Genomic DNA, 25,975 nt, shown 5'->3' with positions numbered 1-25,975 from the left:
CCCTGCGTCTGCTCTCCCTCTCCACGGCATACAGGCCAAATCATCCGCAAAATAAAGAGAAGGGGAAAGGGTGAGCTCGGAAAATCTACGATAGGGGAGAATAAAGCATATCCCATCTTTAAAACACACGGCCAAATGCAGCGACGTGCTCGGGTCTAATTTCTTAAGGTGGTGGGATTTCAAAATATTTTTTTTTGACGCATGTGAGTCTCAGCTGGTGCGGGCTCTCTTAAAACCCCTATTCAAGTTCTCGTAAAAATTGCAGCACTGCCCTCTAAAAAAAGAAAATTGTGATGGATTGATACATAAATCACACAAATTGACAACTGCATCATCAGGAGGCATCGGCCCGCACGCTGAGTGTGTGTGTGTGTGCGCGTTTTCATGTGCATGCGACCATTCTGTGATGGTTTCACATGTCCGTGTGTGCATGTGTGTGTCCGTCTGACGGGCCACTTATTGCACTTTTTAACAAAAGGACAAAAATATAGCTTCCTTTTCTTCTTACGGCCCCCCCTCCGGACACTATTTTCTCCTGAATGACAGGCTGGTGTAGGGGCCCGGGGCCCGAGGGGGGGACTCTTTTAACTGGAGTTAATTACCCTTGGAATGCCTCAGACCCTTGAAATAAGGGGAAGTGGCAAAGCTGTGTCTCCAATAAGCAGGACAGCGTAAAGACAAAGAGTGTCCAGACAGTAATCGACAAGAGGCCACAGAAAGAGAAAGGCATGTAGGACAAGCAACGACACCTTTCACGGGGGAATGGGATGGAGCCAAATCAAGACTGAATGGCAACAAAGGCCTACACACACACACACCAGAATAAATAAATCTGGGCTGTGCATATTGACATCATTTGACAGATGAATTAAGTAAATGATTTTATAAGGAGATTAAATGGTATTTAATTTACACAATCTCTCTTTATTCCTCTTGATCCCAGCCTCTGGGGTTTAAATAGTTTTGATATGAGAGAGAAAGAGAGAGAGAGAGAGAGGGAGAAAACCAATGGTGAAGACGATACAAAAATCAAGTTTTTCTTCAAGGGGGATTCAGTGTTTTAAAATCATCCACAAAGCGACAAAAGGTTCAACATGCATGAACAGACCCTCGCACACCTCTTGACAATTCAACACACAGCCATTCAGCCTATTGCATTGTCCAGAAGTGATTTTACACACTTGACACCCGCGCTTCCACTGGACATTCACAGTCTATTGCCCTTATAAGCTGACTACATGCTTCTTGTAAAATGAAAAAATGTCAGAGCTTTTCTTTAATTTCCTTCTATTTTGAATAGAAATGTCGTAGAAAAATTTGAATGTGAAGAATTGTGAATAAAAGTGTGCATATTATTACATTGACATTTATTTTATCGCAGATGCTTCTCAGAAATTTCTTCGCGTAAAAATGGAAATCGAGTCAAGTGTGTCCTCGTGAATTTGTTTAACAAAATGTAAAACGCAAATCGTAGATCCAGATGCACACCACAAACGTAAAAAAAACGCGTGTATAAAAATTCTTTACTCTTTAATAAACAATCCAATTTATTTTTCAAAATACTTGTTTTTAATAATTTTTTTGTTAAAAGTTAAAAACAACAACTAAAAAATCAAACACACACACACACACACACACATAAACAAAACTGCATTTCTAAATATTTATGCATTTTCGAATGATTTAAAAACACCAAGAATGTAAATATTAAAACAAGCGTGCAGATGTAAATCTACGTGCAGACGGTGAGGGTCTGTAATTATGATAATAGCTAAACCAGCACTTGTTGTTATTACCATCATTAATACACTAATTAGAATCTCAGTAGTCAATTTGTGTTAAAATAAAGATCAAACAGCGAGCGAGCATCAAATGGGTAAAAGGCTGTGAGGAACATCTTATCTTCGAATTTCCTTTTATGAGCCTGAATAATCCAGTCAACCTAACGATCCTGTTCAGGGTGTGCTGCCAACACATTTACATCACTCTTTACTGCATCCAGCACACATAATATCTTAATCACCTACCACTAAATTCACTACGTTTATTTTGTGATCTATTTATTTGACTATTTTTATACACTTTTTCAACTACCAGAAACAACTGGCGTGCATGGGTGCAAAAACTGAAGTTGTGTGTCTTTGCTACTGTATTTTTTGCAGGACGTTGGCTGACAGTTTAGGGTTGGTACCTGTTTATGTTTTTTTAATCGTTCTTTTATTTTAGACTATACAAAGTAACATGCATGACACTTATGCACACTTGATGTAGTGCACAATATTTTGCCATATTGACAGAGCAAAGATTGACAACATATTGCACCGCTGTACTTTAAAAAATATTAAGCGCACAAGCAATGCTTTTACAAAATGACCTCAAAACTAAAGTATGCATACTTTTTAAATATTTTATTTTATCTTTTTACAAGATTTTACATGCACATGTTCGTAAATAAAACAAATTGAAGTCAATATAAATCTGTCGGCTGAGGGTTCGCTCAGACTGTGCTGACAGAAGTGAGTGGGACATACAGTAGATAAATATGGATCCCACTTCGGACCCTCTGCACTCCCGAGCGCCTGTTCCCCACGTCCCCCCTCTCTCCGAGCTTTAATACATTTAGGCAGCCACATGCTGTGTGACCGGTTCGGCGCTTCCAGCTCTCCTGCCACCCTATCCTCTTGTTTCCCTCTCTTCCCCCGACTCTCTTTCATGTCATTTTCTGCCTGACACTCTTCCTAATCATTTACACAAAACACGCTCCGCACTGTCACGCGTCTTGTTTGAACAGAGATCGCTGTAATTCTGTCAGCGGATAAGCCGGTAGTTAGAGCAAGCAGCCGTACGAGTGCTCCGTGCCGGCACAACGCACGCACATACACTCGCTCATGCTCCAGACGCTACCTGACAACAGAAACAACCTTGACATGCTAGTCAAGAGGCGGCCAGCTTTACAATAAAGGACTATGGTGATCACATGCACATATATATTTATATAAATACATATATACACACTGCCAGCACAGGAACTGATGCCAAACACACAACTACAGTAGAAGTAAGAAAACTGAAAATGTACCTACTGTTGTTCAGAGTGTAGGGAAAAACACTCGGGAAGGGAAAGTTCTACCGAATCCATGTGTTCTCTGGGATCATCATTCAAGCAACGCTCTTTTATGAATTAAAGTTTTTCAGTCTCTCTCTTTCTCTCTCTCTCTCTCTGTAGCTCCTCCGGCTCTCCCTCCTTTCCGTGACTGAGCAGTGCAATTATCAGGACCGTTCTCCCGGTGACAGCCTATAGGCACAGCCAGTTGGGACCAAAAGCTCTTGCACTCTTCTAATCAAGGACTTAAAGCCACAATTCCTGCTCATTAATATGAAGCAAGGCTTTGCATATGCAGTCCCCGTGGTCCTTCCGGACACCAGATTGGTGAATTCCCAGCCAATTGGAGTGGGGCAAGGTGCTGCCTGTGCCCACAGAGAGAGACGGAGCAGGAAGAAAGGGGAGGGGAAGACAAAGAGCGAGCGAGCAAGCGAGAGAGAGAGAGAGAGAGAGGGAGTGGTGTAATGAGAGAGAGAGAGAGAAAGTGGGGGTGAGAGAGGCTTTAAAGAAGCAGCCCGCGTCTCTCCCACAGCAATGCTTATCGGCTCGCACTGTCAAGTGTGCAGATAAAACTGCTCACTTTGTTGATACAAACATTGTGAATGAAGCTGCGCATTCCCAGCTCACCACATAAATAGAGGTGTTACAAATAATCAACTTTGAACTGTTGTGCAAAGAAATGTGCATGATGTGCATGATCCTGTATAATACAGATACTAAATTATTGTCGTGGAAAATTAAAGGAAATGTCGACAGTGTAAAGCAGGAACAATCCGACACATCACAACAGCCATCCATCAGAGCAAATGTAGACGAGAGGGAGTGTCCACGGTGGACACGCTACTGTGACAACATCACCGACAGATCCGGCGAGAAAAGATCAAAGGCACCCCTTTGTTCCGGAATGATTGAGCCACATTTGCGGGGCATCTAGACCGCTCGGACTATCCCAGCGTGCAGTTCGCAAGTATGTGTATGTTTACGTGCGCGACGCCGGCTTACTGCATTTCCAGCAGCAGCAGCAGGGAAGATATTGCTGGCATCTCGGCACACCACAATTCCCCACTGATAAGAAAATTCAGGAGCTGCACCGGCCCACAAACCATTGTGCCTGCCCCACCACGCCGCCACTGAAATTGCATCTGACCGCCTTTCATATTCCAAACTTGTTGGGATCTCTTTAAAATGCCTTTGGGTCTCTGATACTAAACTAAATCTTTTCACAGGATCTTACAAATGGGGGATATTCCTGGACAACCTCTTGAATATTTTTTATTTGATATTTGCATTTTTTGTATTGCACAATACTTCATTTATTTTTTTATGAAATAAAATATATAGTGTATATCCAAACCATTATCTTTTACTAAACATTTCAGAAGAAAACCAAAAGAAAAAGTAAAATAAAAAAATTGATTTTCCATAAACAAATGTTAAGCATAAGCTGCAGGTGCATTGTCTTGTGAGATGCACATCAACAATAAAGAGTCACAGATCAATGCAACACACACACACACACATCGCTGAAAACTAATATCTTTCACGGAAATAAGATCTACTTGTAAACTGCACAAAGAAAGACAAAATCCGATATAGCACGTATATATACTGTACATGATCAAAGCTTTTCACTTTGAATAACACACATGCAGAAAACAAAGGAAATGCAGTTCGATCCAAATCAAAAAAGTGAGAAGTGAGCACCGCTGAAGATTGTTTTTATTACACAGACAATTTTTGCAATAGCTAAGGACGCATTGGGTCTAGCACACACACACACACATACGGACAATCTTTGCATTACAAAAACAAGGCACTTGATTAAAAAATACTAAAGCGTCGCGTGAAAAGGATATGCGGCCGACTGCCATTTGAAACTGCGATTTAATTGCACTGTGACGAACGGAAATGTAGTGGATGAGGGGAACCAGAGGGAAAACCGCGCTGTCTGAATGCAGATGGGAGGGCTACCTGTGTTCATTCGGGTCCCTCGAGACCAACAAACATTTCTCGTATTAAGATCCACATAAATCAAATGCAGAGCGCTACATGCACAGCACTTAGCTCATGCTCCAAGAAAACGCACAACAAGATGCACAATAAGTGCAATGTTGTAAGGAAAAATTATTATGTGTTGGATTGACAAACATCTTAATATAAAGGTTTCAGGACTGCCTTTCTGCGTCACATCAATGCTAATATTCCTGTAAAGCTCAGTGGTAGAGCAAAAAGGTAATTGGTTCGAACACGCACATATAAAACTGTGTGCCAAATGCATAAATGTAAATATTCAAACTAAGTAAAAAAATGTATATGGGGGGGGGGGTGTTGTGTTGTGAAATATTGATTGAATTACTCTGTTGACAGACACCCCCTTTAGGTCACATTTCCATATTTGTGCTGATTGAAGGGCCACAGCCCCCTAAACACAGTGACACACAGGGACAGATAAACCCGGAGCCGCTGCGTTCACACTTATCCCTTCTGATCAACAACAATTCAAAACTGTAATCTTCACAACATGTAGTTTCAGCATAACAGCAGCATCCGCCTTGCATTGTTTAGCATTACAGCACGTAAAGTTATTCAAGAAAGCAGAATCGAGTCATTAACAGCCTTTAATCCCCGCTGCCCCGCTGAATACATTTGAACTTAAGTATGCACAACAAGTCGCCGCTGATTGTGGCGTCTGTCGATACGTGTCAATAGCTGCCCATCATTTTCATTAGCAGTTTTTGCACAGCGCCTCTTCTCCATTGTTCTGAGGGTGTGTGTTTTTTTTTACTACGGGACCCGACCCAATCCCGCTCTCCCACAGGAGACCTGCGTGCATTCAGTTCACGAGCCGGTGAATTGAATGACGAGCTTTGGGATGTAAAACCGAAGCACATTAGACGATTCGTGGTGTTATTCTTTTGCACGTACAGACGCGAGGGTCTTTTAGACCACGTGTGTTTTTTATTTGTCTGTGTGAAATGTTAAAGACAGGGATGACCCTTTTGGTCACTGGCTGTTGACATGTGGCTAAGAATTATCAGGGCTAGCTCGGCGGAGCATCAATCACGGCAGTCGATAGGGGAGGGCAAGTTCACATAGGTCACATGTCAGCCGTCCAGCATACAGTCAATGCACACGCTGGTGGAGTTGTTTAAAATCAACTTGTCAAAAATTGGGCTCTAATAAAATTCAAGAGCCGGGATGCTTATTTGTAGCCGCTCGGGTCAGCACGGGGCGTCTCAGCTTAAGGGCTGAGCGCGGGTCGATCTGTCTCGCAAAGCAAACACCTAAGTATAGATGGTTCTACATTAACTTTATGTATTACACTTCATTTAATGTGCATACTAAATATTTTCAAATAGAATTTAACTTTAAATATTATGTGAAAACCCAAGTAATTATATATATATATTTATTTATTTATATAATGCAGGGCTCTCCTGACACACGACTGCCTTTGTGTTCCTATCAAGAATATAATAAAATATATAATAAAATAATCCTACATTATGTAAAGAACATTCTGTAAAAAAAGATATAACCTTGATATCTTTAATATTGACTGAGTAAGGTCAAATTAAAGTAAAATCAATCATTGAAATCAAACTTTGATGCTCCATTGCTCCTTATCTCATAGGAGATGAGACTTTAGCCTGGATTTCACAGACGGGGTCACATATTGTTCCAAAAACAAAAAGCACACATTTAAATATAAATTATGTGTGTGTGTGTGTTACATTGTGTGTACCAAATATTTAGAAAAACTCAATCACTTACATTAAAGTAATATTAAAGTATTCCTAAATAATAAAAGCATTAAATCAGACAAAAGTGAGTAAGGGGATGGAAAATACGATCAGCTTCCTCTAAAAATATTAGTCAATGGAAAGTCACAGAAACTTTTAGTCAGCACAAAAAAACAAACCAGATACGTGTTGACATTCCTTAACACATGCTACTATCAAAACGCCAAATGAACAAATAATTCTCCAATTATCCGTTTCTATTTCTTCAAAGCTCAAATTCAGAAATTCAAAACTCAAGTGTTGCGAGGAAGAGCAGACACTAGTTTGTGTATGCGTGTGTCATCTGAGAGCGCTGCAGTGCTCTTGGATTGCTTCTTGATAGGAACACAAAGGCAGTTTGGCAGGCGTGTGTCGGGAGAACCCTGCAGTTCAGCAGTGGTCAACAGAGGGAGCTACTGGCTGTGCTGTGGTGTGGTCAGTGTGTGTGAGTGTGTGTGTGTGGTCTGGTTGAACAGCCCGAAACGATGAGAGCTGAATCTACTGTACAGTGTGTTTATCCTCTGATGTTTTATCCTAGCGGATGTATTAATGTTTATCATTATGGTCTGAGATGCATTGTTGTACAAGTGAAGAAGGAAAATTAATTTGGGAAACAAAAAACAAGATTTGCGTTATAGTAACACTGTGGAATAATACTTAAAAGCGTCAACCAATAAAAAATGTGTATTTTTGTGCACATTTTTCTTGGGAACCTAGCTGGTATTTTTATTATTCTCCCATTAAACTATTGATTTTAGAACAATTACAAGTAAAATACTAATTGCCTAGTACAAACAACATATTATCATAAGATCTGTACACAAGATGTAATACAAAGCATGACTTTAAACAGATAATTCACCCCCCTAAAAAACTAAGTTGTCTCATCTTTTACTCGCCCTCAAGTTGTTACACACCTGTATAAATGTCTTTGTTTTGCTGAACACAAATGAAAATATTTTGAAAAATCTTTGTAACAAGGAAGATCAGGGGCACCATTGCCTTCCATTGAAGGAACATTTTTTGTGAATGGTACCCCTGATCTGTTTAGTTATATATATTTTTTAAATATCTTTATTTGTGTTCAGAAAAACATTTAAACAGGTTTGTCATAACTTAAAGGGATAGTTCCAAAAATGAAAATAATGTCATGTCGTTCCAAACTCGGAAGACAGTGTAAGATGTTTTATATTTAGTCGGAGAGCTTTCTGACCCTCCATTGAAAATCTATGTACGGTATACTGTCCATGTCCAGAAAGGTAATAAAAACACCATCAAAGTAGTCCATGTGACATCAGTGGGTCAATTAGAATGTGTTGAAGCATTGAAAATACATTTTGGTCCAAAAATTACGACTTTATTCAGCATGGTCTTCTCTTCCGGTTCTGTTTGGTCTTTGTTTACAGTCTGAGTGAGTCGCACGCTGTAAGTTTGAAAAAAAAAATCTTCGCAAAAATGTCTGAGGATAACACTTCAGTCACGTGAACGCAGTTCATAACAGAACGGGAAGAGAAGTCAATGCTGAATAAAGTTGTAATTTTTTTTATTTTTGGACAAAAATGTATTTTCGATGCTTTAACACATTCTAACTGACCCACTGAAGTCACATGGACTACTTTGACGAACGGAGGTCTTCCAAGTTTGGAACGACATCTGGGTGAGTCATTAATGACATTATTTTCATTTTTGGGTGACCTATCCCTTTAAGGACGAGTAAATTATGACAGAATTTAAAGGGATAGTTCAGCCAAAAATGATATTAAACCCATGATTTACTCACCCCCCAAGCTGTCCGAGATGCATATGTCCATCGTTTTTCAGACAAACACATTTTCGGATATTTTAGAAAATGTTTTAGATCTTTCAGTTGATTAAATGTAATGTTATGGGGTCCACGACCTTCAAGTCAAATACAGAGGAGTCTAAGATGGCGGCGCTACCGGAAGGTATTTATTTTCGTTAATAAAGTTTTAAATATGGATATTTCTACAACAACACCGCGCGGATTACTCTCAGAAGACCTTTGTTTATCATCCCGGAGCCGTTTGGATTTAATTTGTGAAGGATGGACGCACTTTTTTTGGACTTGAAGGTTGTGGACCCCGTAACATTACATTTAATCAACTGAAAGATCTAAAACATTTTCTAAAATATCCGAAAATGTGTTTGTCTGAAAAACGATGGACATATGCAACTCGGACAGCTTGGGGGTGAGTAAATCATGTGTTTAATATCATTTTTGGCCGAACTATCCCTTTAAGGGGCACATATGCTCATTTTAAAAATATGTAATATAAGTTTCAGGTGTGTCCAGAATTTTTCTGTGAAGTTTCAGCTCACAATACCCCACAGATCTTTTATTATAGCATGTCCAAAATGCCCCTATTTGGGTGGGAGCAAAAATGCACTTTTTGTGTGTGTACCTTTAAATGCAAATGAGCTCTACGCTCCCTTACCAAAAGAGATGCTTTGGTAAAAATAGATCTAAACAAGCACAGAAAAAATAGCAGTCAGCGTCCAACTCATTGAAGGAAGAAACTATGGTAATACAAGACTGTCAATCAGCGACTGTGGGCAGGGCTTTAGCAGTGTGACATCACATTACTAAGAAAGTTAAAACAGCATGTCTAATGAGACTGCTTTGGTTAAATGTGGACTAAAAGAAAAGGGGTGAATAGAATTTTTTTTATTGTAGGGTGGTTGTGTTCACACACTGCCAACACACATTTATGTCCAAACACCTTGTAAAAGTGGATTTTGTATAATAAGTGCCTATAATAGGTAATTTTTGGGAGAAATATACCTTGAAGTCCCCTATAAAAAACTAAAGCATAAAATCAATACAATACACATACAGTAGCTTTAGCTAGCCCGCTATGCAATACTTTAAGAAAGAAGACATGCAATAAAGATTACAGATGTACATCAATAACCAGTTTTGCGAGCACTGCTTTTTCCGAAATACAGCATGATTTTTCCTCATTCCTTCACCCCTACCCAAAACACAAGCTCCTGTTTTTCTTTTATTTTGCAATTCCAGGCTACCGAAAGGCCTGCTACAGTAACTCTTAAGTAGGTGAGTAAACGGCACTATGAAACCACTGTTATGAAAGGCAAAGCGACACAAGGTTACTACGATGGCGAATGAATGAATAGCTAAGTAATCTAATGGTCTATCAGCAGGTACAATTGTCACATGAAGGAAAGTGCCAATTTCAAAGCCCCCCTGCTCGGCAGGGTGATAACAGGCTAGTGGGGGCTCCGGGGACAGCGCAAAGCCCGGCGTGCGGCATTTGCTAACCTCTCTTTGATACGACCACTGCTGTTTCCCGTTTCCACCCTCTTCTTTCTTGTGCTGAATGTCTTCAGCAGTCCGACTACATGCAGGACTCCCTGAATAAAGAGCAGAGGAGGTTTCTTATCTTTAAGACAGACCATTGTTGTAGTGGAGACTGAAAAATAACTATAAAGTATATTCAATTTTTTATTTATTTATAATTAATCAGTTTTTTTATCACTACAGAGTTAAACTAAACTGCAACTTCATGCCTTAAAAAATGAATAGGTTTTCTAAGAACTAAACTGGGCATTACATCATCTACAATGCACACATTTAATGATCACCTCCAATAGGCCATATGCATTATGCGGTAAAGCACCTTCTACTCCTAGATATTTGCAAATCACCATGTCTGAAAGGGATCAAGACCCGTCTAATCTTTATCTAAGGATGCAATTAGGATTTTACAGCTCGGAAAGATATGGCAAACTGCACCCCCACCGCATTTGTCCTGTTTGCATCACATTTACCTTCTAATACAGTAGCGGTCCATAAATATATAGTCTTAAACCTCAATCCCACCATCAAATTTGTTGTTTTTGCAATGGTATAGTGACCATATATAACTATTTCTCAGTTAAAATACAGAATATTTGTATGCAGTATAAATAATCAGAATAAACTTATATTGCATGGCTTAACCCATTATTGTACTGTTTTCATTTCATTTTAGTTGAATCGGTCTCCAAATGAAATAAAATATCATTTAATCAATTTTAATTATTATTATTATAATTATTATTGGATGATTGATTTTATTTATTAAACACATTGAGGAAACAAAAAAAAACACGTTGAATTGAAGAATATTCGTTGTTATAAAATTATTTGACAGAGTTTTAACACTTAATGACAATTTAATGACAAATTATTTTTGTACCACTGCAGTTGAGGTCAAGAAAAATATTTATGACACTGTTATAAAACTATATGACAAAGTATTAACACCTATTGACATTTAAATGACAAATTATATTTGAACCACTGTAGTTGAGGTCAAGAAAATATTTATAACGCTTTTATAAAACTATTTGACAGAATATTAACACTTAATGACAGATTATATTTGTACCACTGTAGTTGAGGTCAAGAAAATATTTATGACGCTGTTATAAAACTATTTGACAGAGTATTAACACTTAATGATATTTTGTAGACAAATTAAATTTGTATCACTGGTAAAAAGTGGTCCGTTATGTTGTCTTGGTAATGTCAAGTTGTCATGACAAGTTATGATGTATTGGTTAATGTCAAGTTGTCATAACAAAGACATCTTAAACAATTTCATATTTGCATTAAAAATGACATAATTCAACTAATGACACTTAATGACAGTTGTCATAAATGTGCATAAAATCTCAGGTCAGGTCATGATTATGAAGGTGTCATGTCAGTCTTATGAACACCTCTTCAAGTAAAGTGTTACCAACTTTGCTAATACAACAAAGCTGGTGGTGGCCTAAGACTTTTACCTGTTAAAAAACTTTTATACCACAGGGCTGTTGAATGATTTGTTTTGATTGGTTGAGAAAAGTTCCATGGTTATGCATTATTTTTTGATAAGCGCACACATGATCTGTCAAATGTCTTAAAATAACCACCAAAGCAATTTCTTAGCAATGACTGTGGTAACCGTGGTATAAGTGTAATAATTAACCCTGGTCCTTTGAAATATTTAAAAATAATGCACACCTGTGGCCCATCGCCAATTATTCCTTATTTTAAAACATACATTTATATCTTATATAGATTTTAATTAGAATTGTTTCAGCAACTTTGTCTTGATGTAGGAACACAATATGGTTCACAAAAGTTTAATTAATTAAAAAAATGAAATATGATGGTTAGAGAATCATATTAAATAATCCTATTGAAAAGTCCCTGTTTTTCCATGCTGTGGCCCTGCTTTGAATGGACGGCTGCCATCACGTCAACATGGCCTGTTTAACCACACCACACTCATCTAGTGTTGCTCATGCCAGACATCCTCTCGCCAAAGTTGCTCAGCACCACACCGCAGGCTGGGTGTTATATTCTCCTAGAGATTCCAAACCATCTGCTCTCAACAGGTAAAACTCAGATTTCGTGTGTCATCGCCATACAGCGCTAATATCCTGAAGAACAAAATGTGATGAGCAAAAAATGGATATTAAATTACAACAGTACAGTATGATATCATCAAGGTCCAAAATAAACTTTCTCCCACAGCTGCCAACTACTGGTGGGTTATTATTGGATCATTCGCTGCACAGCATTACCCAGAATCCTGACATTTTGCCATCATGAGACTTGGTTCCTAATAGTTTTGCCAAAGATTTAATTCCATATAATATAATATAATATACATAACTATGTTATTAGTGGTGTACACTTAAAAATGGCTGAGTTATTTTTGACCCATAATGGGTAAATATTGGACAGAACACGTGCTGGGTTAAAAATTGACCCAATGCTGGGTTATTTTAACCCAACTGCTGGGTTATTATAGCCCATGGTTGCATAACAACAACCCAACATTGGGTCATTTTTAACCCAGCACAGGGTAATTTTAACCCAGCATGTGTTCTGTCCAATATTTACCCATTATGGGTCAAAAATAACCCAGCCATTTTTAGAGTGTATAAAGACCTTGCATAATGAACCGTTATGTTTTCATTACCTTAGAAAAAGCTGCTTTTATATAAATACACCACAGGATCCATGTATGAAGGTCGATTTCCGAACCTGGCGGCCATCTTGTCTCAGTCAGCTCGCTCACTCGCATTATTGTGTTTTAATGGTGCATGTAAGTCATCTAACCTTTATTTTACATATCTATGACGGGTTCCCTTACGTAAAGTTGCCATCTTGCGCTGCCATGTTTCTACAGTAGCCCTAAATGGATAAACTGAAATACAAAAACGCGTTTTGTCACTACAGTATGTTGTCTCAGACAACAACATGTTTGTCCTCTGGTGGCTACCGTAGCTTCTCTATGTTCTCTGAACGGGAGAGGTAAGCGGGTGACTCATATGCCTACTTCCATACCATATAGTAGGCGAAAAGCAGTAGGCGAGGTGAGTAGTATGTCTGAATACATAGTATTCCAAAAACAGTATTCGAAAAGTACCCGGATGACTTACTACTTCCGGTTAGATTTTGAAGTGTGCATACGACGGACACTTCACTATCCCATGATGCCTCGGGAGCGGAGTTATCCAAAGTAGAAGAATTGTCGTCATATTAGGAAATAGCAGAAAGCGGCGATGCGGCTGTATTCGCGCTGGTATGACATAACGTGATGACAACGTATGTCACAGGAAGTATCAACATGGCGGATGTAGTACGTCCAAATCTCATTCATACCACCAGGATTCATACTATACATTACGTACTGTATTAACGGTCAGTAAGAAGGTACTTCATCTCATTCAATATGTACAGTACAGTATGCGATTTCGGACGCAGCCATAGACTGTAAAATATATGACGTGGTGTCCCATAAGTTTGTGAAAAGCTTTTTTGAAGCCAATAGTTGGCAGGGCATGCCGTGAACACAGTATAAGTCACTTCCGTATTGGCTTCAACAGAGAGATCGAAAGGTTGCCCGTCGTGTGGACTGATCCATTGGTTGCATTTCGCCAACTCACCTCTAGATGCCACAAAAATTTACACAATGCACCTTTAATACCTTTAAAATAAAACTAAACGTATTAAAATCAAATCAAAATAAAAACTATAATCGTGGAAGGCCTTTTTTATACATTCCAATATTGTAAATTCATTTTCTGCTTCTGTTTATTTTATATGTCAGATGTGGGCATTGTCATAGCAGCGCACCGTGTTACATAGCTCTATGATGGCATTCAACCACCCATTAAAGCACCTGCACGGTAATTTTTCATTCTCAAACATCCGACTTTCCATCTTTTCATTTCATCCAACTTTCCATCTTTTCATTCCCAAACATCCAACTTTCTATCTTTTCATTCCCAAACATCCGACTTTCCATCTTTTCATTCCCAAACATCCGACTTTCCATCTTTGCTTTTCCTTTCGGACATAAGCACAAGACAGCGGCACGTCACCCTCTCGGCCCCTCAGAGGCCATATAATGCCTCTGCCCGCAGCTGTTCCTCAAAAGCTACATGGCTTTATAAAAGATCTCCTTCTATGTTACCACACAGATCTGCCCTTTAGAGGAGATGCACCCACAGTTGCTAGTCTTTGCGGGGTTGGCCCAGAGGACGTCCTCTCCATTAGGGGTAGGACACTGGGATTTGCACACAAGGGGAAGTGGAGACAGGTTTGACAACTGACCAGGGATTCATAGCTAATTATGAGCAAGGTTAATGTTGCAAGCTATGCTTTACATTTACAGCATCATGCTGCAGTTGTTGTGTTGTGAAATCAAATACAGAGATTGTAATTCTCAGTGTATGCATGACAACTTTAGTCATGTTGTTGTGAAGTACTGAATCATTTCACATACATACTCAGAAATAATAATCCCACGTGGCACTGTACCACTAAGGGTAAGTTTACATGAAAATAATGTACTACAAACAAAAGTGTTACCTTTGTGTTTTTGCATATGTATTTGCACAGATCCACAAAAACTATATAAACACACAATATATCAAATGAAGGAACAGACCCTCAACAGTTCTCTTTTTATCACCTCTCAAATATGGGTAGGTTACTTTAAAAATACCACATTTTTATATAGATAATTGTATTTTTGTAAAGGAATTTTGTTAGGGATTAGATTCAGATCGATGAGCAAAACATACACAGTTTTTGTAATGTTTTTGGATCAGTGGATACTCCAGTATTTTATAAGTTGGGCAAGAGCACCACCTAGTGAATAATAGCGGAAATATGGATTGCCGTAAAAAATTGTCATTGACAGAGAAGTGTTTTCTCTTAAAGGGGACATACCAAGAAAATCTGACTTTTTCCATGTTTAAGTGCAATAATTGGGTCCCCAGTGCTTTTTTTCAACCTAGAAAATGTAAAACAAGATCAACCCAGTAACTTAGTCTGGGTAAACCATTCTATGCAAGCATATGAAAAAATAGCTAATTGAAATTTGGCTTCCCTAGTGATGTCAGAAGGGGATAATACCGCCCCTTAATCTGCACTATCCAACCACGCCACTGCCATTAGTGCAGAGGTCAGCTCATTTGCATGTTAAATGACACACCCAAAAACGGCACATTTTTGCTCACAGCTCCAAAGAGACAATTTGAAATTGTTATATTATCTATATGGTATTTTGAACTAAAACTTCACATACATACTCTGGGGACATCAAAAATCTATTTGACATCTTAAAAAATGTGAAATGTCCCCTTTAAACTCTTTGAGGAATGGCGGAAAGAGTTAAGCATGCCAGGTCAGAAGTTGGCGATGTCACTTGATATCTAAACATGTAATATGCATACTCATGACATTGCCGTTTATATAAATTCATGTTTTTGATATTTAGATGTGTCATTGTCAAAAAATATTGCACTTTGAAATTTGTTTTCAAAGGCTTGGGTTTTCAGTTGCCCAAAATGCTATTGTCGGGTACATAAACAGCCAAAAAAAGTTTTTTGTTTAAAGTTGAGAACGGTATTGTACAAACGTCTCCTATATAAGAGATAGTGACAGATACTCTCTCTCTCTCTCTTTTGCTTTCGTAAAAGTCCCTCCTGTATGAAAGTGGAAATTGACTTCTCAGAGAGAGCCGGTGGGCGGATTCAATCCACACTAAAGCCACATCTTCATACTGTTTCACTAGAACCAGACTGCATGGGACAGAATTCTTAATGAGGGTCTTTAAACCATAACCCAATTTCTCTCTCTTATACACACACATGCAACACTCCTCTCCAAGTGTCTCTCCAATCTACATTAAACACTAACGAAGCAGTTTGAATGTGGATATGTATATAGGTACATTCACATTATAAGCGATTTTGTAGCTGTGTGTCCTTCAATGAGGTCGTTAGAAGGCGTTTCAAAACCTAGTTGTCATAAACAATTAAATACCGCCCATTCCAGTAACTGACGAGAGACGGATGACGTGAACTCCACTGCTTCGTTCTCATTGGTAGTCGCTCCTGAAAGTCGCTCATAATTTGCATAAAGTTAAACTTCTCAACTTTGTTGCGAGATGGGACACGCCCCATCCAGTCGCCAATAGTCAATGACGCTTGTGTTGGCAAAAGTCCCAAAGCTTCAGATGAAATGAATAAGATCTCGTCGGTGTGCTACTACTAGTTACTGCTAGTCTACTGTATATGCAGCTTATGTGTGCGTATATGTGGACGTGCCTTTGCTCTTGAGCACTGGGACCTCCCTCACAAACTCAACCGGCACCTCATTTGGTGGGATTTTGCGGCACGCACACACTTTGTCAAAAACACAAAAATATATAATTAAATCGCACACCTGGGGCCGGATTCACGAAAACATTCTTAAGACAAAAAATAAGAAAGTTCTTAAGATAAATTATAAGAAGTGCGTAAGAATGTTCCTAAGTGCAATTCTCAAACATTTCTTAAGAAGTTCTCAATTTTTTTCTTAAGAATATCTTAAATTTGTGTCTTACGAATAAAATGACAAGCTTTAAATGAATTATACCCTGCTAATGAGGTAACAATAAATTTATCCATTAATCTTTTGACTACCTTGCGATCATTAACGCGATACAAACGAGTGATGCATTAAGACTACCACAGGATGTTATTCGCTGTTGTAACAGAGGTCAGCTAGTAAGGCGGTGCGGTGCGTAAATATAAATCCATAATGTCCCAATCGGTCCGTCATGCGTGCTTCACTCTCCGTGCCCAAGGCTTTCGTCTCCAGCGACCCGCGCTCACGCGTCAAGAGACGGACGCGGAGGGTCAAGCGTGCCCGCAGTTTCGGAGCCCTCGACTCACATGACGGAGCGATTACCGGTCCGCCTCCCGCTAGAACGACTATAAGCTGTTAAGTAATTTCATAATGAATAGGCTATTACGGAGGAAGTTACATGTTTGCTAATGTTATCACTAATACTTATTTGTGTTGTATGACATATTACTGAGTAAGCTATTAAACTTCATTATATGAGTGTTGAATTCCTCTTTAAACTAATCTATGTGAAGTAAACTGATAAAATTGCCATTTCAGACTACAAAATACAACATGTCACATTTAAAACAATCACATTAACTTATAAAACATCTTACATTTTGAGATTTAAGACTACTGTAAGGTTATCCTAACTTTAAGATGTTATTTAAGACAGTTTATTTTTCGAGAATTGGAATTCTTCTTAAGTTTTTTCTTAAGAACATACTTAAGGAAAAAAATAAGAACTTTCTTAAGAAGCTTTTTTGAGAATACAAAATATTCTTAACTTTTTTCTTAAGCTTGAATTTAAGATAAAAATGGCAGTTAAGAAGATTTTTCTTCTTAAGAATGTTTTGTGAATCCGGCCCCTGGAGAGTAGGGTAGCACAAAGCTTGAAAACTGAAAGATGACTGAAACTAGACAAAGAAAAATAGAGAATCGCATGAGGGATTGCTTGGGATTGTATTTGTTTCGTTTTTTTCCTTCAAAGCATTGCTCATTTTAATAAAGTAGATCACCCAGTCTCTCTAAGTACAGCAGATAAAAGAAATCATTTAGTGGGTTAAAAGACTATTAATGTGAAGAGCCACTCTTGTCCTTTCTCTATTCGGTCCTTAGAGGAAATGCTATTGAGCCTGTTGCATCACCGAAGCAAAACTCGAATGATGAAATCTGAGATGCATTGTTCGTTAGCTCAGACTACAGAGACGTAACAATAAAAATAAAGATTATGTTATGTGCATGACGTCATGTGATCAAATTAGGAATAGTTTTTGTTTTTTGTTTTGTTTAGCTGCATGAAAACCAACAATCTGAACTTTTAATGAATGTACGTAACCACAGACTCTACTAAAGGGCGCCGCCCTTTAAATATGGACGTAGTGTCCGTGACGTCACCTATAGGTTTGTGTAGAGCTTTTTGAAGCTAATAGTAGGCGGTGCCTGTCGTCACCAAATTGGCCGTGCGTCACCGCACATCACTACCCGAAAATGGGTAAAGACGCGGAAGTAGATGAAGCTTAGGTTGCTGGTTGCTGAAACCACGCCTGCCTAACTCGACTATAGTGACAGCAGTGGCAGTTCACCCATCACTCAAGTGGCCACGCCTCTTAATTATACATAATTTTAAGGCTTAATATAATTTTAACAGATGAGTTACAAAAAATTCACCCCCTCACAGTTGTCAGGAGGGCAAAATTAGCTATATAGACCAAAAACACTTTTTGTTCCAGGATGTAAACATATTATTTTCTACTGTAAAGTTTAAAACAATTTAACATGGAGGTCTATGGGAATTAAATTCCTTTTGGAGCCAGTCTCTAGTGGTGAGTTGATGAATTGCAGTTTAAGTCAATTCCGTATTGGAGAGATCGGAAGGTTCCCCCTCGGGTTGTACCAGTTATCTTATTTGACTTTTCTGTGGTGTGTTAAGAGGGATTGAAACGACTTGGAAACACTTCCGTAAATATTCAATATGTTTTTTGTTTACTGTGAAGTCACGTTTGACTTTGAGAGACTTTTGTTTGTGAAAGGAATCTGTTGATGTGTGGTGTGCTGGCATGATCACATAGCAGAATTTAGCAGCACATTATAGAAACATACAGTATAGACGGTTTCAGCAGTAACAACATAAACAAGCTGCTGTCGTGGTCCGCACGTAACTTCCGGTAAACTCCGTTAAGAATAAATAACAACAAAGTTCTTTAAACGTAGTTTATTTATATAGCAAGCAAAAAAACAACACATAAATTACCTAGAAAACCAAAACATTTGTTATTTTCGATGAGGCATTTGTTCAAGAGACCATTAAAAAAACAAACCGGAAGTAAAGTTCGGATCCAGACGTGTATCGCGTCAGCGCACGTGTGTCCGATGAAACAGACTATATATAAAAATCGTGGATTTTTTTCATGTCGTGTTTGTGATCTCTAAAATTTAACAAATCTTTTAGTTATAAAACAGAAGTTGCAATTTCCTTATTTTCCCCGTCATGGCATATATTCAAGTAAAACAGCTTCTGAAATGAGAAAAGAGGTAGGGCTGAATCTGAATTTGTCCATCGAGAACTGATTGGATTGGTGAAATATGGGTCATGTTGCTAACTTCCTTGTGACCGGAAGTAAAGAGAGAACTTTTCGAGAAGGGGAGGAGATTTACGTTATTGATTAAAGATTATGAGGGCAGATGATTTTTTTTTATTATTAATGAAGTTCACAGATTAGACAGATTAGTCATTTTATAAAAAAAATATTTCAACATTTTCCAGTTCCAGTATTCCAGTTTTTAATAAAAAATTGATTAAAACTTTACCTATGCCAGTTTGATTTTGTTGCTGTCATTAAATGTATAATACAAAACTATTTTGCATTAAATTGAAGGCTTGGTCCTCTTCTTTTGACAGTACACACACAAACCTGGATTCTCTACGTTGTATGTACTGTATGTGTCTCCGAGGATCCACCCATCACCCCTTGGTTGAGGGCGATGAAGTGTGACGGCTCGTTAAAGAAAAACAAAGCCCCTCACCTTCCTTTATCACTAATATGCACCTGGAGAGCTGCCGTGCTTTATGATAAACTCACAGAGCCAAACGCACACAAACACTTGCGTGTTTACACACCAACCCACAATGCACCGGGAGCCCTGCCTTGTTCCAGGGGCCACTGTAAACAACTAAAGTCAATCTGTGAGCTAGTTTACTGCCACAGCTCAACAGCTCCTCACACAAACTATTTTCCGCCAGCGATGTCAGTGACTTATGGAATGTGGTATCTCGGTTTTCCTTCATGTTCTTCCCATTTCTCTCCTTTGACAAGAACATCAAGATTGACTGGAATTCCGAAGCAGTGGAAAACCAACACAATGCATTAAAATCAAACAAAAATGACAAAGTTTAGCCAATGAAATACGAAGCCAATCGCAGATCGTCATCGGTTCCCGGTAATAAACCAGCGTGATTTACGTCTATATTTACAGCATCGGTGTGAATGAGTGAATGGCATGACTTAGCGCCGCAGTCGGGTACCTGTATCGCCTGCCACGCCTCCATAAAGTGCTTCACAGATCCAGTTATGTCCTCTCACTTGAAACTAATACTGTCCCCCCACCCCCATCCACTCCAATTCCACAATCCCCCCCTCCAAGGTTTGATAACAAATATTCCCTCACCTAAATTAGAAATGTGAAGTAATTATACCACCGGCCCTCCTACGGGTTATTCATAGGAGTCTACGGTTGTACAAGAGCTTTCTTTATATAAATAGGTTACTTCAGAGGGTGACTTTAATTATGTTGGTTTCAAACAGAACATGAGTGTGGTATTCCGACGGGATTAAGTGTCTCCGGCTTCTTTGTTAACCGAGCACAAATGTATGCCAGTGAGGAGCATCTGCACAAGATCTCCGCTAAATTTATTCAGCCAGCGCGCACCTCCACCGGTGAATAATTCCACTAATAATAAAGATTGCGAGAAACAAGAGGGGAAAAGAAAATCTACATTCAAGAGAAAAACTAATGCGTGCATCGTTTTCAAGGACGACTTAAACAGAAAAACAAGTTTAATTTGTTTTGCATTTGGAAAGTTGCGTTTTGCTCGGTTTAGTGCCTGTGAACTGTAAAAAAATTTTTGTTGCACTCAAATTTTTTAAGTAAAAATTCCTTGTTGTACTTAAATTTGTTTAGTCAATTTGAAATTAATATTCATTTAAACTTTCTTGGTTATTGACGAGTTGCTACAAATAATGAAAATGAACTTAAATTAGCTTCAGTTATTTAAAACTTTATTTTTATAATTCATAGCAACTCCTCACTAGTCAAGAAAGGTGAAGTGAACTGTAATTTCAAATTGAACTAGAGGTTAAAGTTTGATGTTGGCTTTACAAAGGCCTCGGCTAACATGCACGAGTATCTGACAGACCTAAATCTGACTCATCAATGTTGCTCTCTCTCATCAAACCTGGCAAAGTCTGTGGGAATTTTGACGGTTTGATCGTCGTTTTACGAAATCTGTAAGTCCGATCCCTTGCAGATAATAATACTCCATAGGCCGCTTGCCAATATGAATTCTATAATTATATAAAATTTACTATAGTAGGATAAACACATTGTTTCATGGGCATTCCCTTAACCATAGTATCTCTATAGGGCATTTTTGGGCAGAATTTACATTAAGGTAGACCTTGCTTGTCTGCTACAATTGGAAGTGGAGTTAGTTGTTGTGACATCACAATAATTTCATCTATATTGTTTATATCAGTGAGAACGTCAAACTATCACTTCAGATTTCCTCTATTAAAAACAGACAAATTTTTTTTTTCAAAAAATGGTCCCTAGCTTTCACTGGGGTGGTAACCTTTCAAATAAAGTACACATTTGCACCTAAAGAGTTCATATTAGTACCTCAGAGGTACATATTAGTATACATATACATATCTGTCCCTAAATGTTACATAATAGGAACATTTCAAAGGGTACTGCAGTGACAGCTTGGGATTATTTTTTGACCATTTATTTAGCTGTTTTCTAAAAACATCTACATTTCTCAAGCGGCAATACCAGAATATCAGCAAGGCAGAGCTGCAGTGGCGTTCTAATGTTTCACAATCATACACAAACAATATCCGTTTGTTTGACTGCCCCAGAATTTATAGCCACCCCATTGATTGCTTTTGCCGGACAGGATGGCTGTAAATTGCAGACCGTTTGGTAAACGCGGGCAGTTAGAAGAGTATAAGTAATTATTTCACGCCTGCTGATTGAAACATAATTCCAATATGGCCTTCTGAAAATGGCAGCATTCCTCAGTTTTAATTTGGAGGTGATACTAATTAGAGGGGGCATTATAGGACTTTATTTGGGGCTTCGTCGGAAAGATCACATATAATTAAAATGTCAGCCGAAATAAATATGCATAAACAGCTCGTAATTTCTGAAATATCGTCCCACGTCGTTCGACTCGTGGGAAGAGAGCACCTATGAGTTATTCATGTTTTTCAGAGAAGTTTATGTAGCATTTCATGGCCGTTAACAATCCAAAACAGTATATATAAACTGCTAGCAACGTGAAGCTCATATTATGGATATTATTGTCATTTCTAAGCTGACATAATAAAATAATATGGTTTAAAGGTGCAAAAAAATGCATTGATACAATATGTTAAATTGTTCTCTGATATCAAAATACATAATATGTGCCATAATTAAGTGCAAAAAATGATCCAGAGACAGTTTTACATGTCTATTTGCAATCATATTTGGAAGGGTCATGAATAATAATGTGGCGCTCTACTCTGATTGGCTGTTTCACAGCGAGGCTCATGTCAGTAGCTCTCAAAGCAAACAGATGTTATATATTTGAGCCTGTATCAGACGAAGATACAGATTTTGAAGGACAACCAATTGTTCGGAGATTAGAAATGGATGATTCTGAATGGTAAGTTTGTGTTTTTTCAGTATGATACAAAACTTTAGCCTGGTCCGCCCTCCTACGTGCTTCCGCTTATTTTTCATTTCGCTTCAGCAGTACGTCTGGGATTTCTCTATAGAGTTTCGTTTTCTCCTGCAAAAATCTGCAGGACCAATCAGCGAACAGATGGGGGTGGCTAAGAACGATGACGTTGAGGTTGTGCGTCAGTTTGAGTTGTAGTTCAGTAATGGCAGCGGAGAAAGACGTGAGAAAAGCTATTCGGTCCGTTGTTGCAAAACTGCCGAATATACAGAAGTTAAAGCCGGAGCAAGAACCAGGTTTGCTAACTTTTGTTTGTCTGATTATTCTGACTTGTTGTTTCCGGACGGTTTCGGTGCTTGATATACCTCACGACCACATGTTAGCGATTGGCTTTGGCAGATCCTGAGTGACTCTGGGCAGATCCAATAGTTTTAAACTTCAACAATGGACCCTCCTTAACGGAAGTAACGCTTTCCAATGGAGCCTGGCCAGACTCTCTGTACAAATTAAATGAATGTACGAGAGTCTGGTTATACCAGGCTAACAAAACTTAACTATAACGTCAAAAGTAGAACTTTACCCTAAACGTTAGCATGTAGCATTAAATAGCATATAGCGCTAACTCAGCAGTCACAACTTTGTTTTTAGCATTGTAACAACAATGTACTTCATTAAATGTGTAATTTAATGTTGGGGCGTACATCCCGACTGTAAGTTTTTTTGGGATTTACTGTTTTCTACATAAATTATCCTACATATTGTAAAGAACATTCTGTGAAAATATAACCTTGATATCTTTAATATTGAGTAAGGTCATGGAAAAGAGTGAAATTTAAAGGTGCCGCAAAATGTTAAACTACTACTGACGTTACAGTTGCATTTTGCAGGTCCATACTGAAAAAAAAACACAAACTTTCCACTCAGGATCGCCCATTAACAATCTCAGAATAATTGAATGTTTCTAAAAATCTGTATCTTCATCTGATACAGGCTCAAACATAAGGTCATGCAACACTATCTCAGGAGAATTTTTACATATTTTACAAGTTGAAATCATACGAATCAGCCAACTCGTAAAATATGACCCTTCATGACCCTTTCAAATAAGGTAATAAGAGACCATTTCATTCTGGGGACATGTAAAAACGTTTCCACATACGTTCTATGTAAATATCAGAGAACAATTTAACATATTATTTCAATGCATTATTTGTCATGGGCTTGCCAGATCTTTTGTATTTTACTCAGGTCTGAGTGTATCTGGCAAGACCATGACAGTACTATGTTCTGTGTTAGGGACATGTGGAGTGATATTATATGTGTGGCTTCCGCATGTTCCCAGTGTCTTGTGGCTGTCATGGTCTTGCCTGACCTTGGTTATTATCCAGAGGGCAAGACCAGGGCAGCATTGTGTTTATGTGGGAATACGTGTTGTTTCACATCATGTATGTGTAACACGTGTTCCCAGTGTCTTGTCACTTTTACCCTACTCCCTTATGTAATCATGTCTTAAGTGATTAATTATGTTCACCTGTTCCCCATTGATGTTGTGTCTTTATCATGCCCTTTCGTTGTCTGTCGTGGCGCGTTCATTGTCTACAGTGTTGTAAGTCAGTGAGTTCATGTATTTCGTGTTTCTGACTTATACTTTGATTCCAGTGTTTTGTTATTGTGTTTCGTTCCCATCACTGTGTTTATTTATATTCTGTTTTACCCCCTCGTGGGTCTTTTGTGTTTGTTACTGTAATAAACTCCCAATTATTTATATTTATCGTCTGCGTTTGGGTTCACCCTCTTTTGTGCACAAGCCTGCCGTGACAGAATGAACGCGCCACATTGAACCCAGCGGACATAGCATGCAGTGTGTGTCGGACCCGGAATGGTGGTCCTCGATCGCCAGCCAGACTCTCTCCGGCAGTAGTCCCTTCCCACCGCAGAAGGGGCGTCCCCTTAATGACTACGCCCGGGCGGTTGAGAAGAGGAAGGGATGCTACCCGGAGTTCCTAGCCAGCGCTTATCTGGTGGCGGGAATGGATGACCCTCCACCAATTCAGGAGCGAGGCAGTTTACTCCAGCTGTCCTACTGGGATTTGGTAGACTGCCTCGCTCAACGACAGAGCCCAGCTGAGACTGCCCGACCCCTTTCACCCGCACCTAAGCTAGGGGGTATCCTTACGGGGGCGATCAAGCTGGGGAAGCCTGCTCTCGTTTCCCCGGTGCGGGAGATTAACTCCGCGGTCAGTCTCCGTCCTGACCTCCCTGCCTCTAAACACAGGAAGAAGAGGACGAAGAGAGCTTCGGAGCCGGCGCAGCCGGAGACACGTCACCCGCCGGCGCAGCCGGAGACACGTCACCCGCCGGCGCAGCCGGAGACACGTCACCCGCCGGCGCAGCCGGAGACACGTCACCCGCCGGCGCAGCCGGAGACACGTCACCCGCCGGCGCAGCCGGAGACACGTCACCCGCCGGCGCAGCCGGAGACACGTCACCCGCCGGCGCAGCCGGAGACACGTCACCCGCCGGCGCAGCCGGAGACACGTCACCCGCCGGCGCAGCCGGAGACACGTCACCCGCCGGCGCAGCCGGAGACACGTCACCCGCCGGCGCAGCCGGAGACACGTCACCCGCCGGCGCAGCCGGAGACACGTCACCCGCCGGCGCAGCCGGAGACACGTCACCCGCCGGCGCAGCCGGAGACACGTCACCCGCCGGCGCAGCCGTCTGCGCAGTCTACCGCGCAATCCAGGACATTCCACTCCTCTGCTTTTCAGCAGAGGTTTAAGACTCATTTTCCACATTCTGGACATTTGTTTCCCCCTGTTATTGCCCCACCACCCCTTCATGATGTTCTGTTTTTGTTAAATCACCCCAACCCGTTTGTCACGTATGTTTGTTTACCGTTGTTGTTCATTGTGATGTTGTCATGGTTGTCTTCTGTTGTGCAGTCTCTCGTTCCTCGTGTTTAATGTTTTGTTTTGTGACGTCTTGTATCCGTCATTAAAGAAGGGGGTACTGTCATGGGCTTGCCAGATCTTTTGTATTTTACTCAGGTCTGAGTGTATCTGGCAAGACCATGACAGTACTATGTTCTGTGTTAGGGACATGTGGAGTGATATTATATGTGTGGCTTCCGCATGTTCCCAGTGTCTTGTGGCTGTCATGGTCTTGCCTGACCTTGGTTATTATCCAGAGGGCAAGACCAGGGCAGCATTGTGTTT

The 25,975-nt window shown here is 39.6% G+C and overlaps 1 protein-coding gene across 8 annotated transcripts in view; it reads right to left on the bottom strand.

Annotated features, from left to right (window-relative positions):
• Positions 1–25,975, bottom strand: part of esrrga (estrogen-related receptor gamma a) — a 219,433-nt gene that overhangs the window by 102,254 nt on the left and 91,204 nt on the right. Inside the window, exon 1 of one of the 8 annotated variants that reach the window (XM_073812301.1) lies at positions 3,084–3,327. The exons of 3 other annotated variants lie outside the window; for them this stretch is intronic. In XM_073812301.1, coding sequence (XP_073668402.1) covers positions 3,084–3,139 — 56 coding nt within the window. In that variant the 5' untranslated portion in view covers positions 3,140–3,327. Of the gene's footprint in view, positions 1–3,079; positions 3,328–25,975 lie in introns of those variants that run through there. 4 more of the 8 variants (XM_065288324.2, XM_065288323.2, XM_065288319.2 and 1 more) reach the window with 4 other exon arrangements.

This window comes from Paramisgurnus dabryanus, chromosome 17 (assembly GCF_030506205.2).
Source record: "Paramisgurnus dabryanus chromosome 17, PD_genome_1.1, whole genome shotgun sequence".
In the NCBI taxonomy this organism is placed as follows: Eukaryota; Metazoa; Chordata; class Actinopteri; order Cypriniformes; family Cobitidae; genus Paramisgurnus; species Paramisgurnus dabryanus.
Note: the sequence above shows the minus strand (reverse complement) of the source record. Positions and strands in the feature narration are given on the sequence as shown.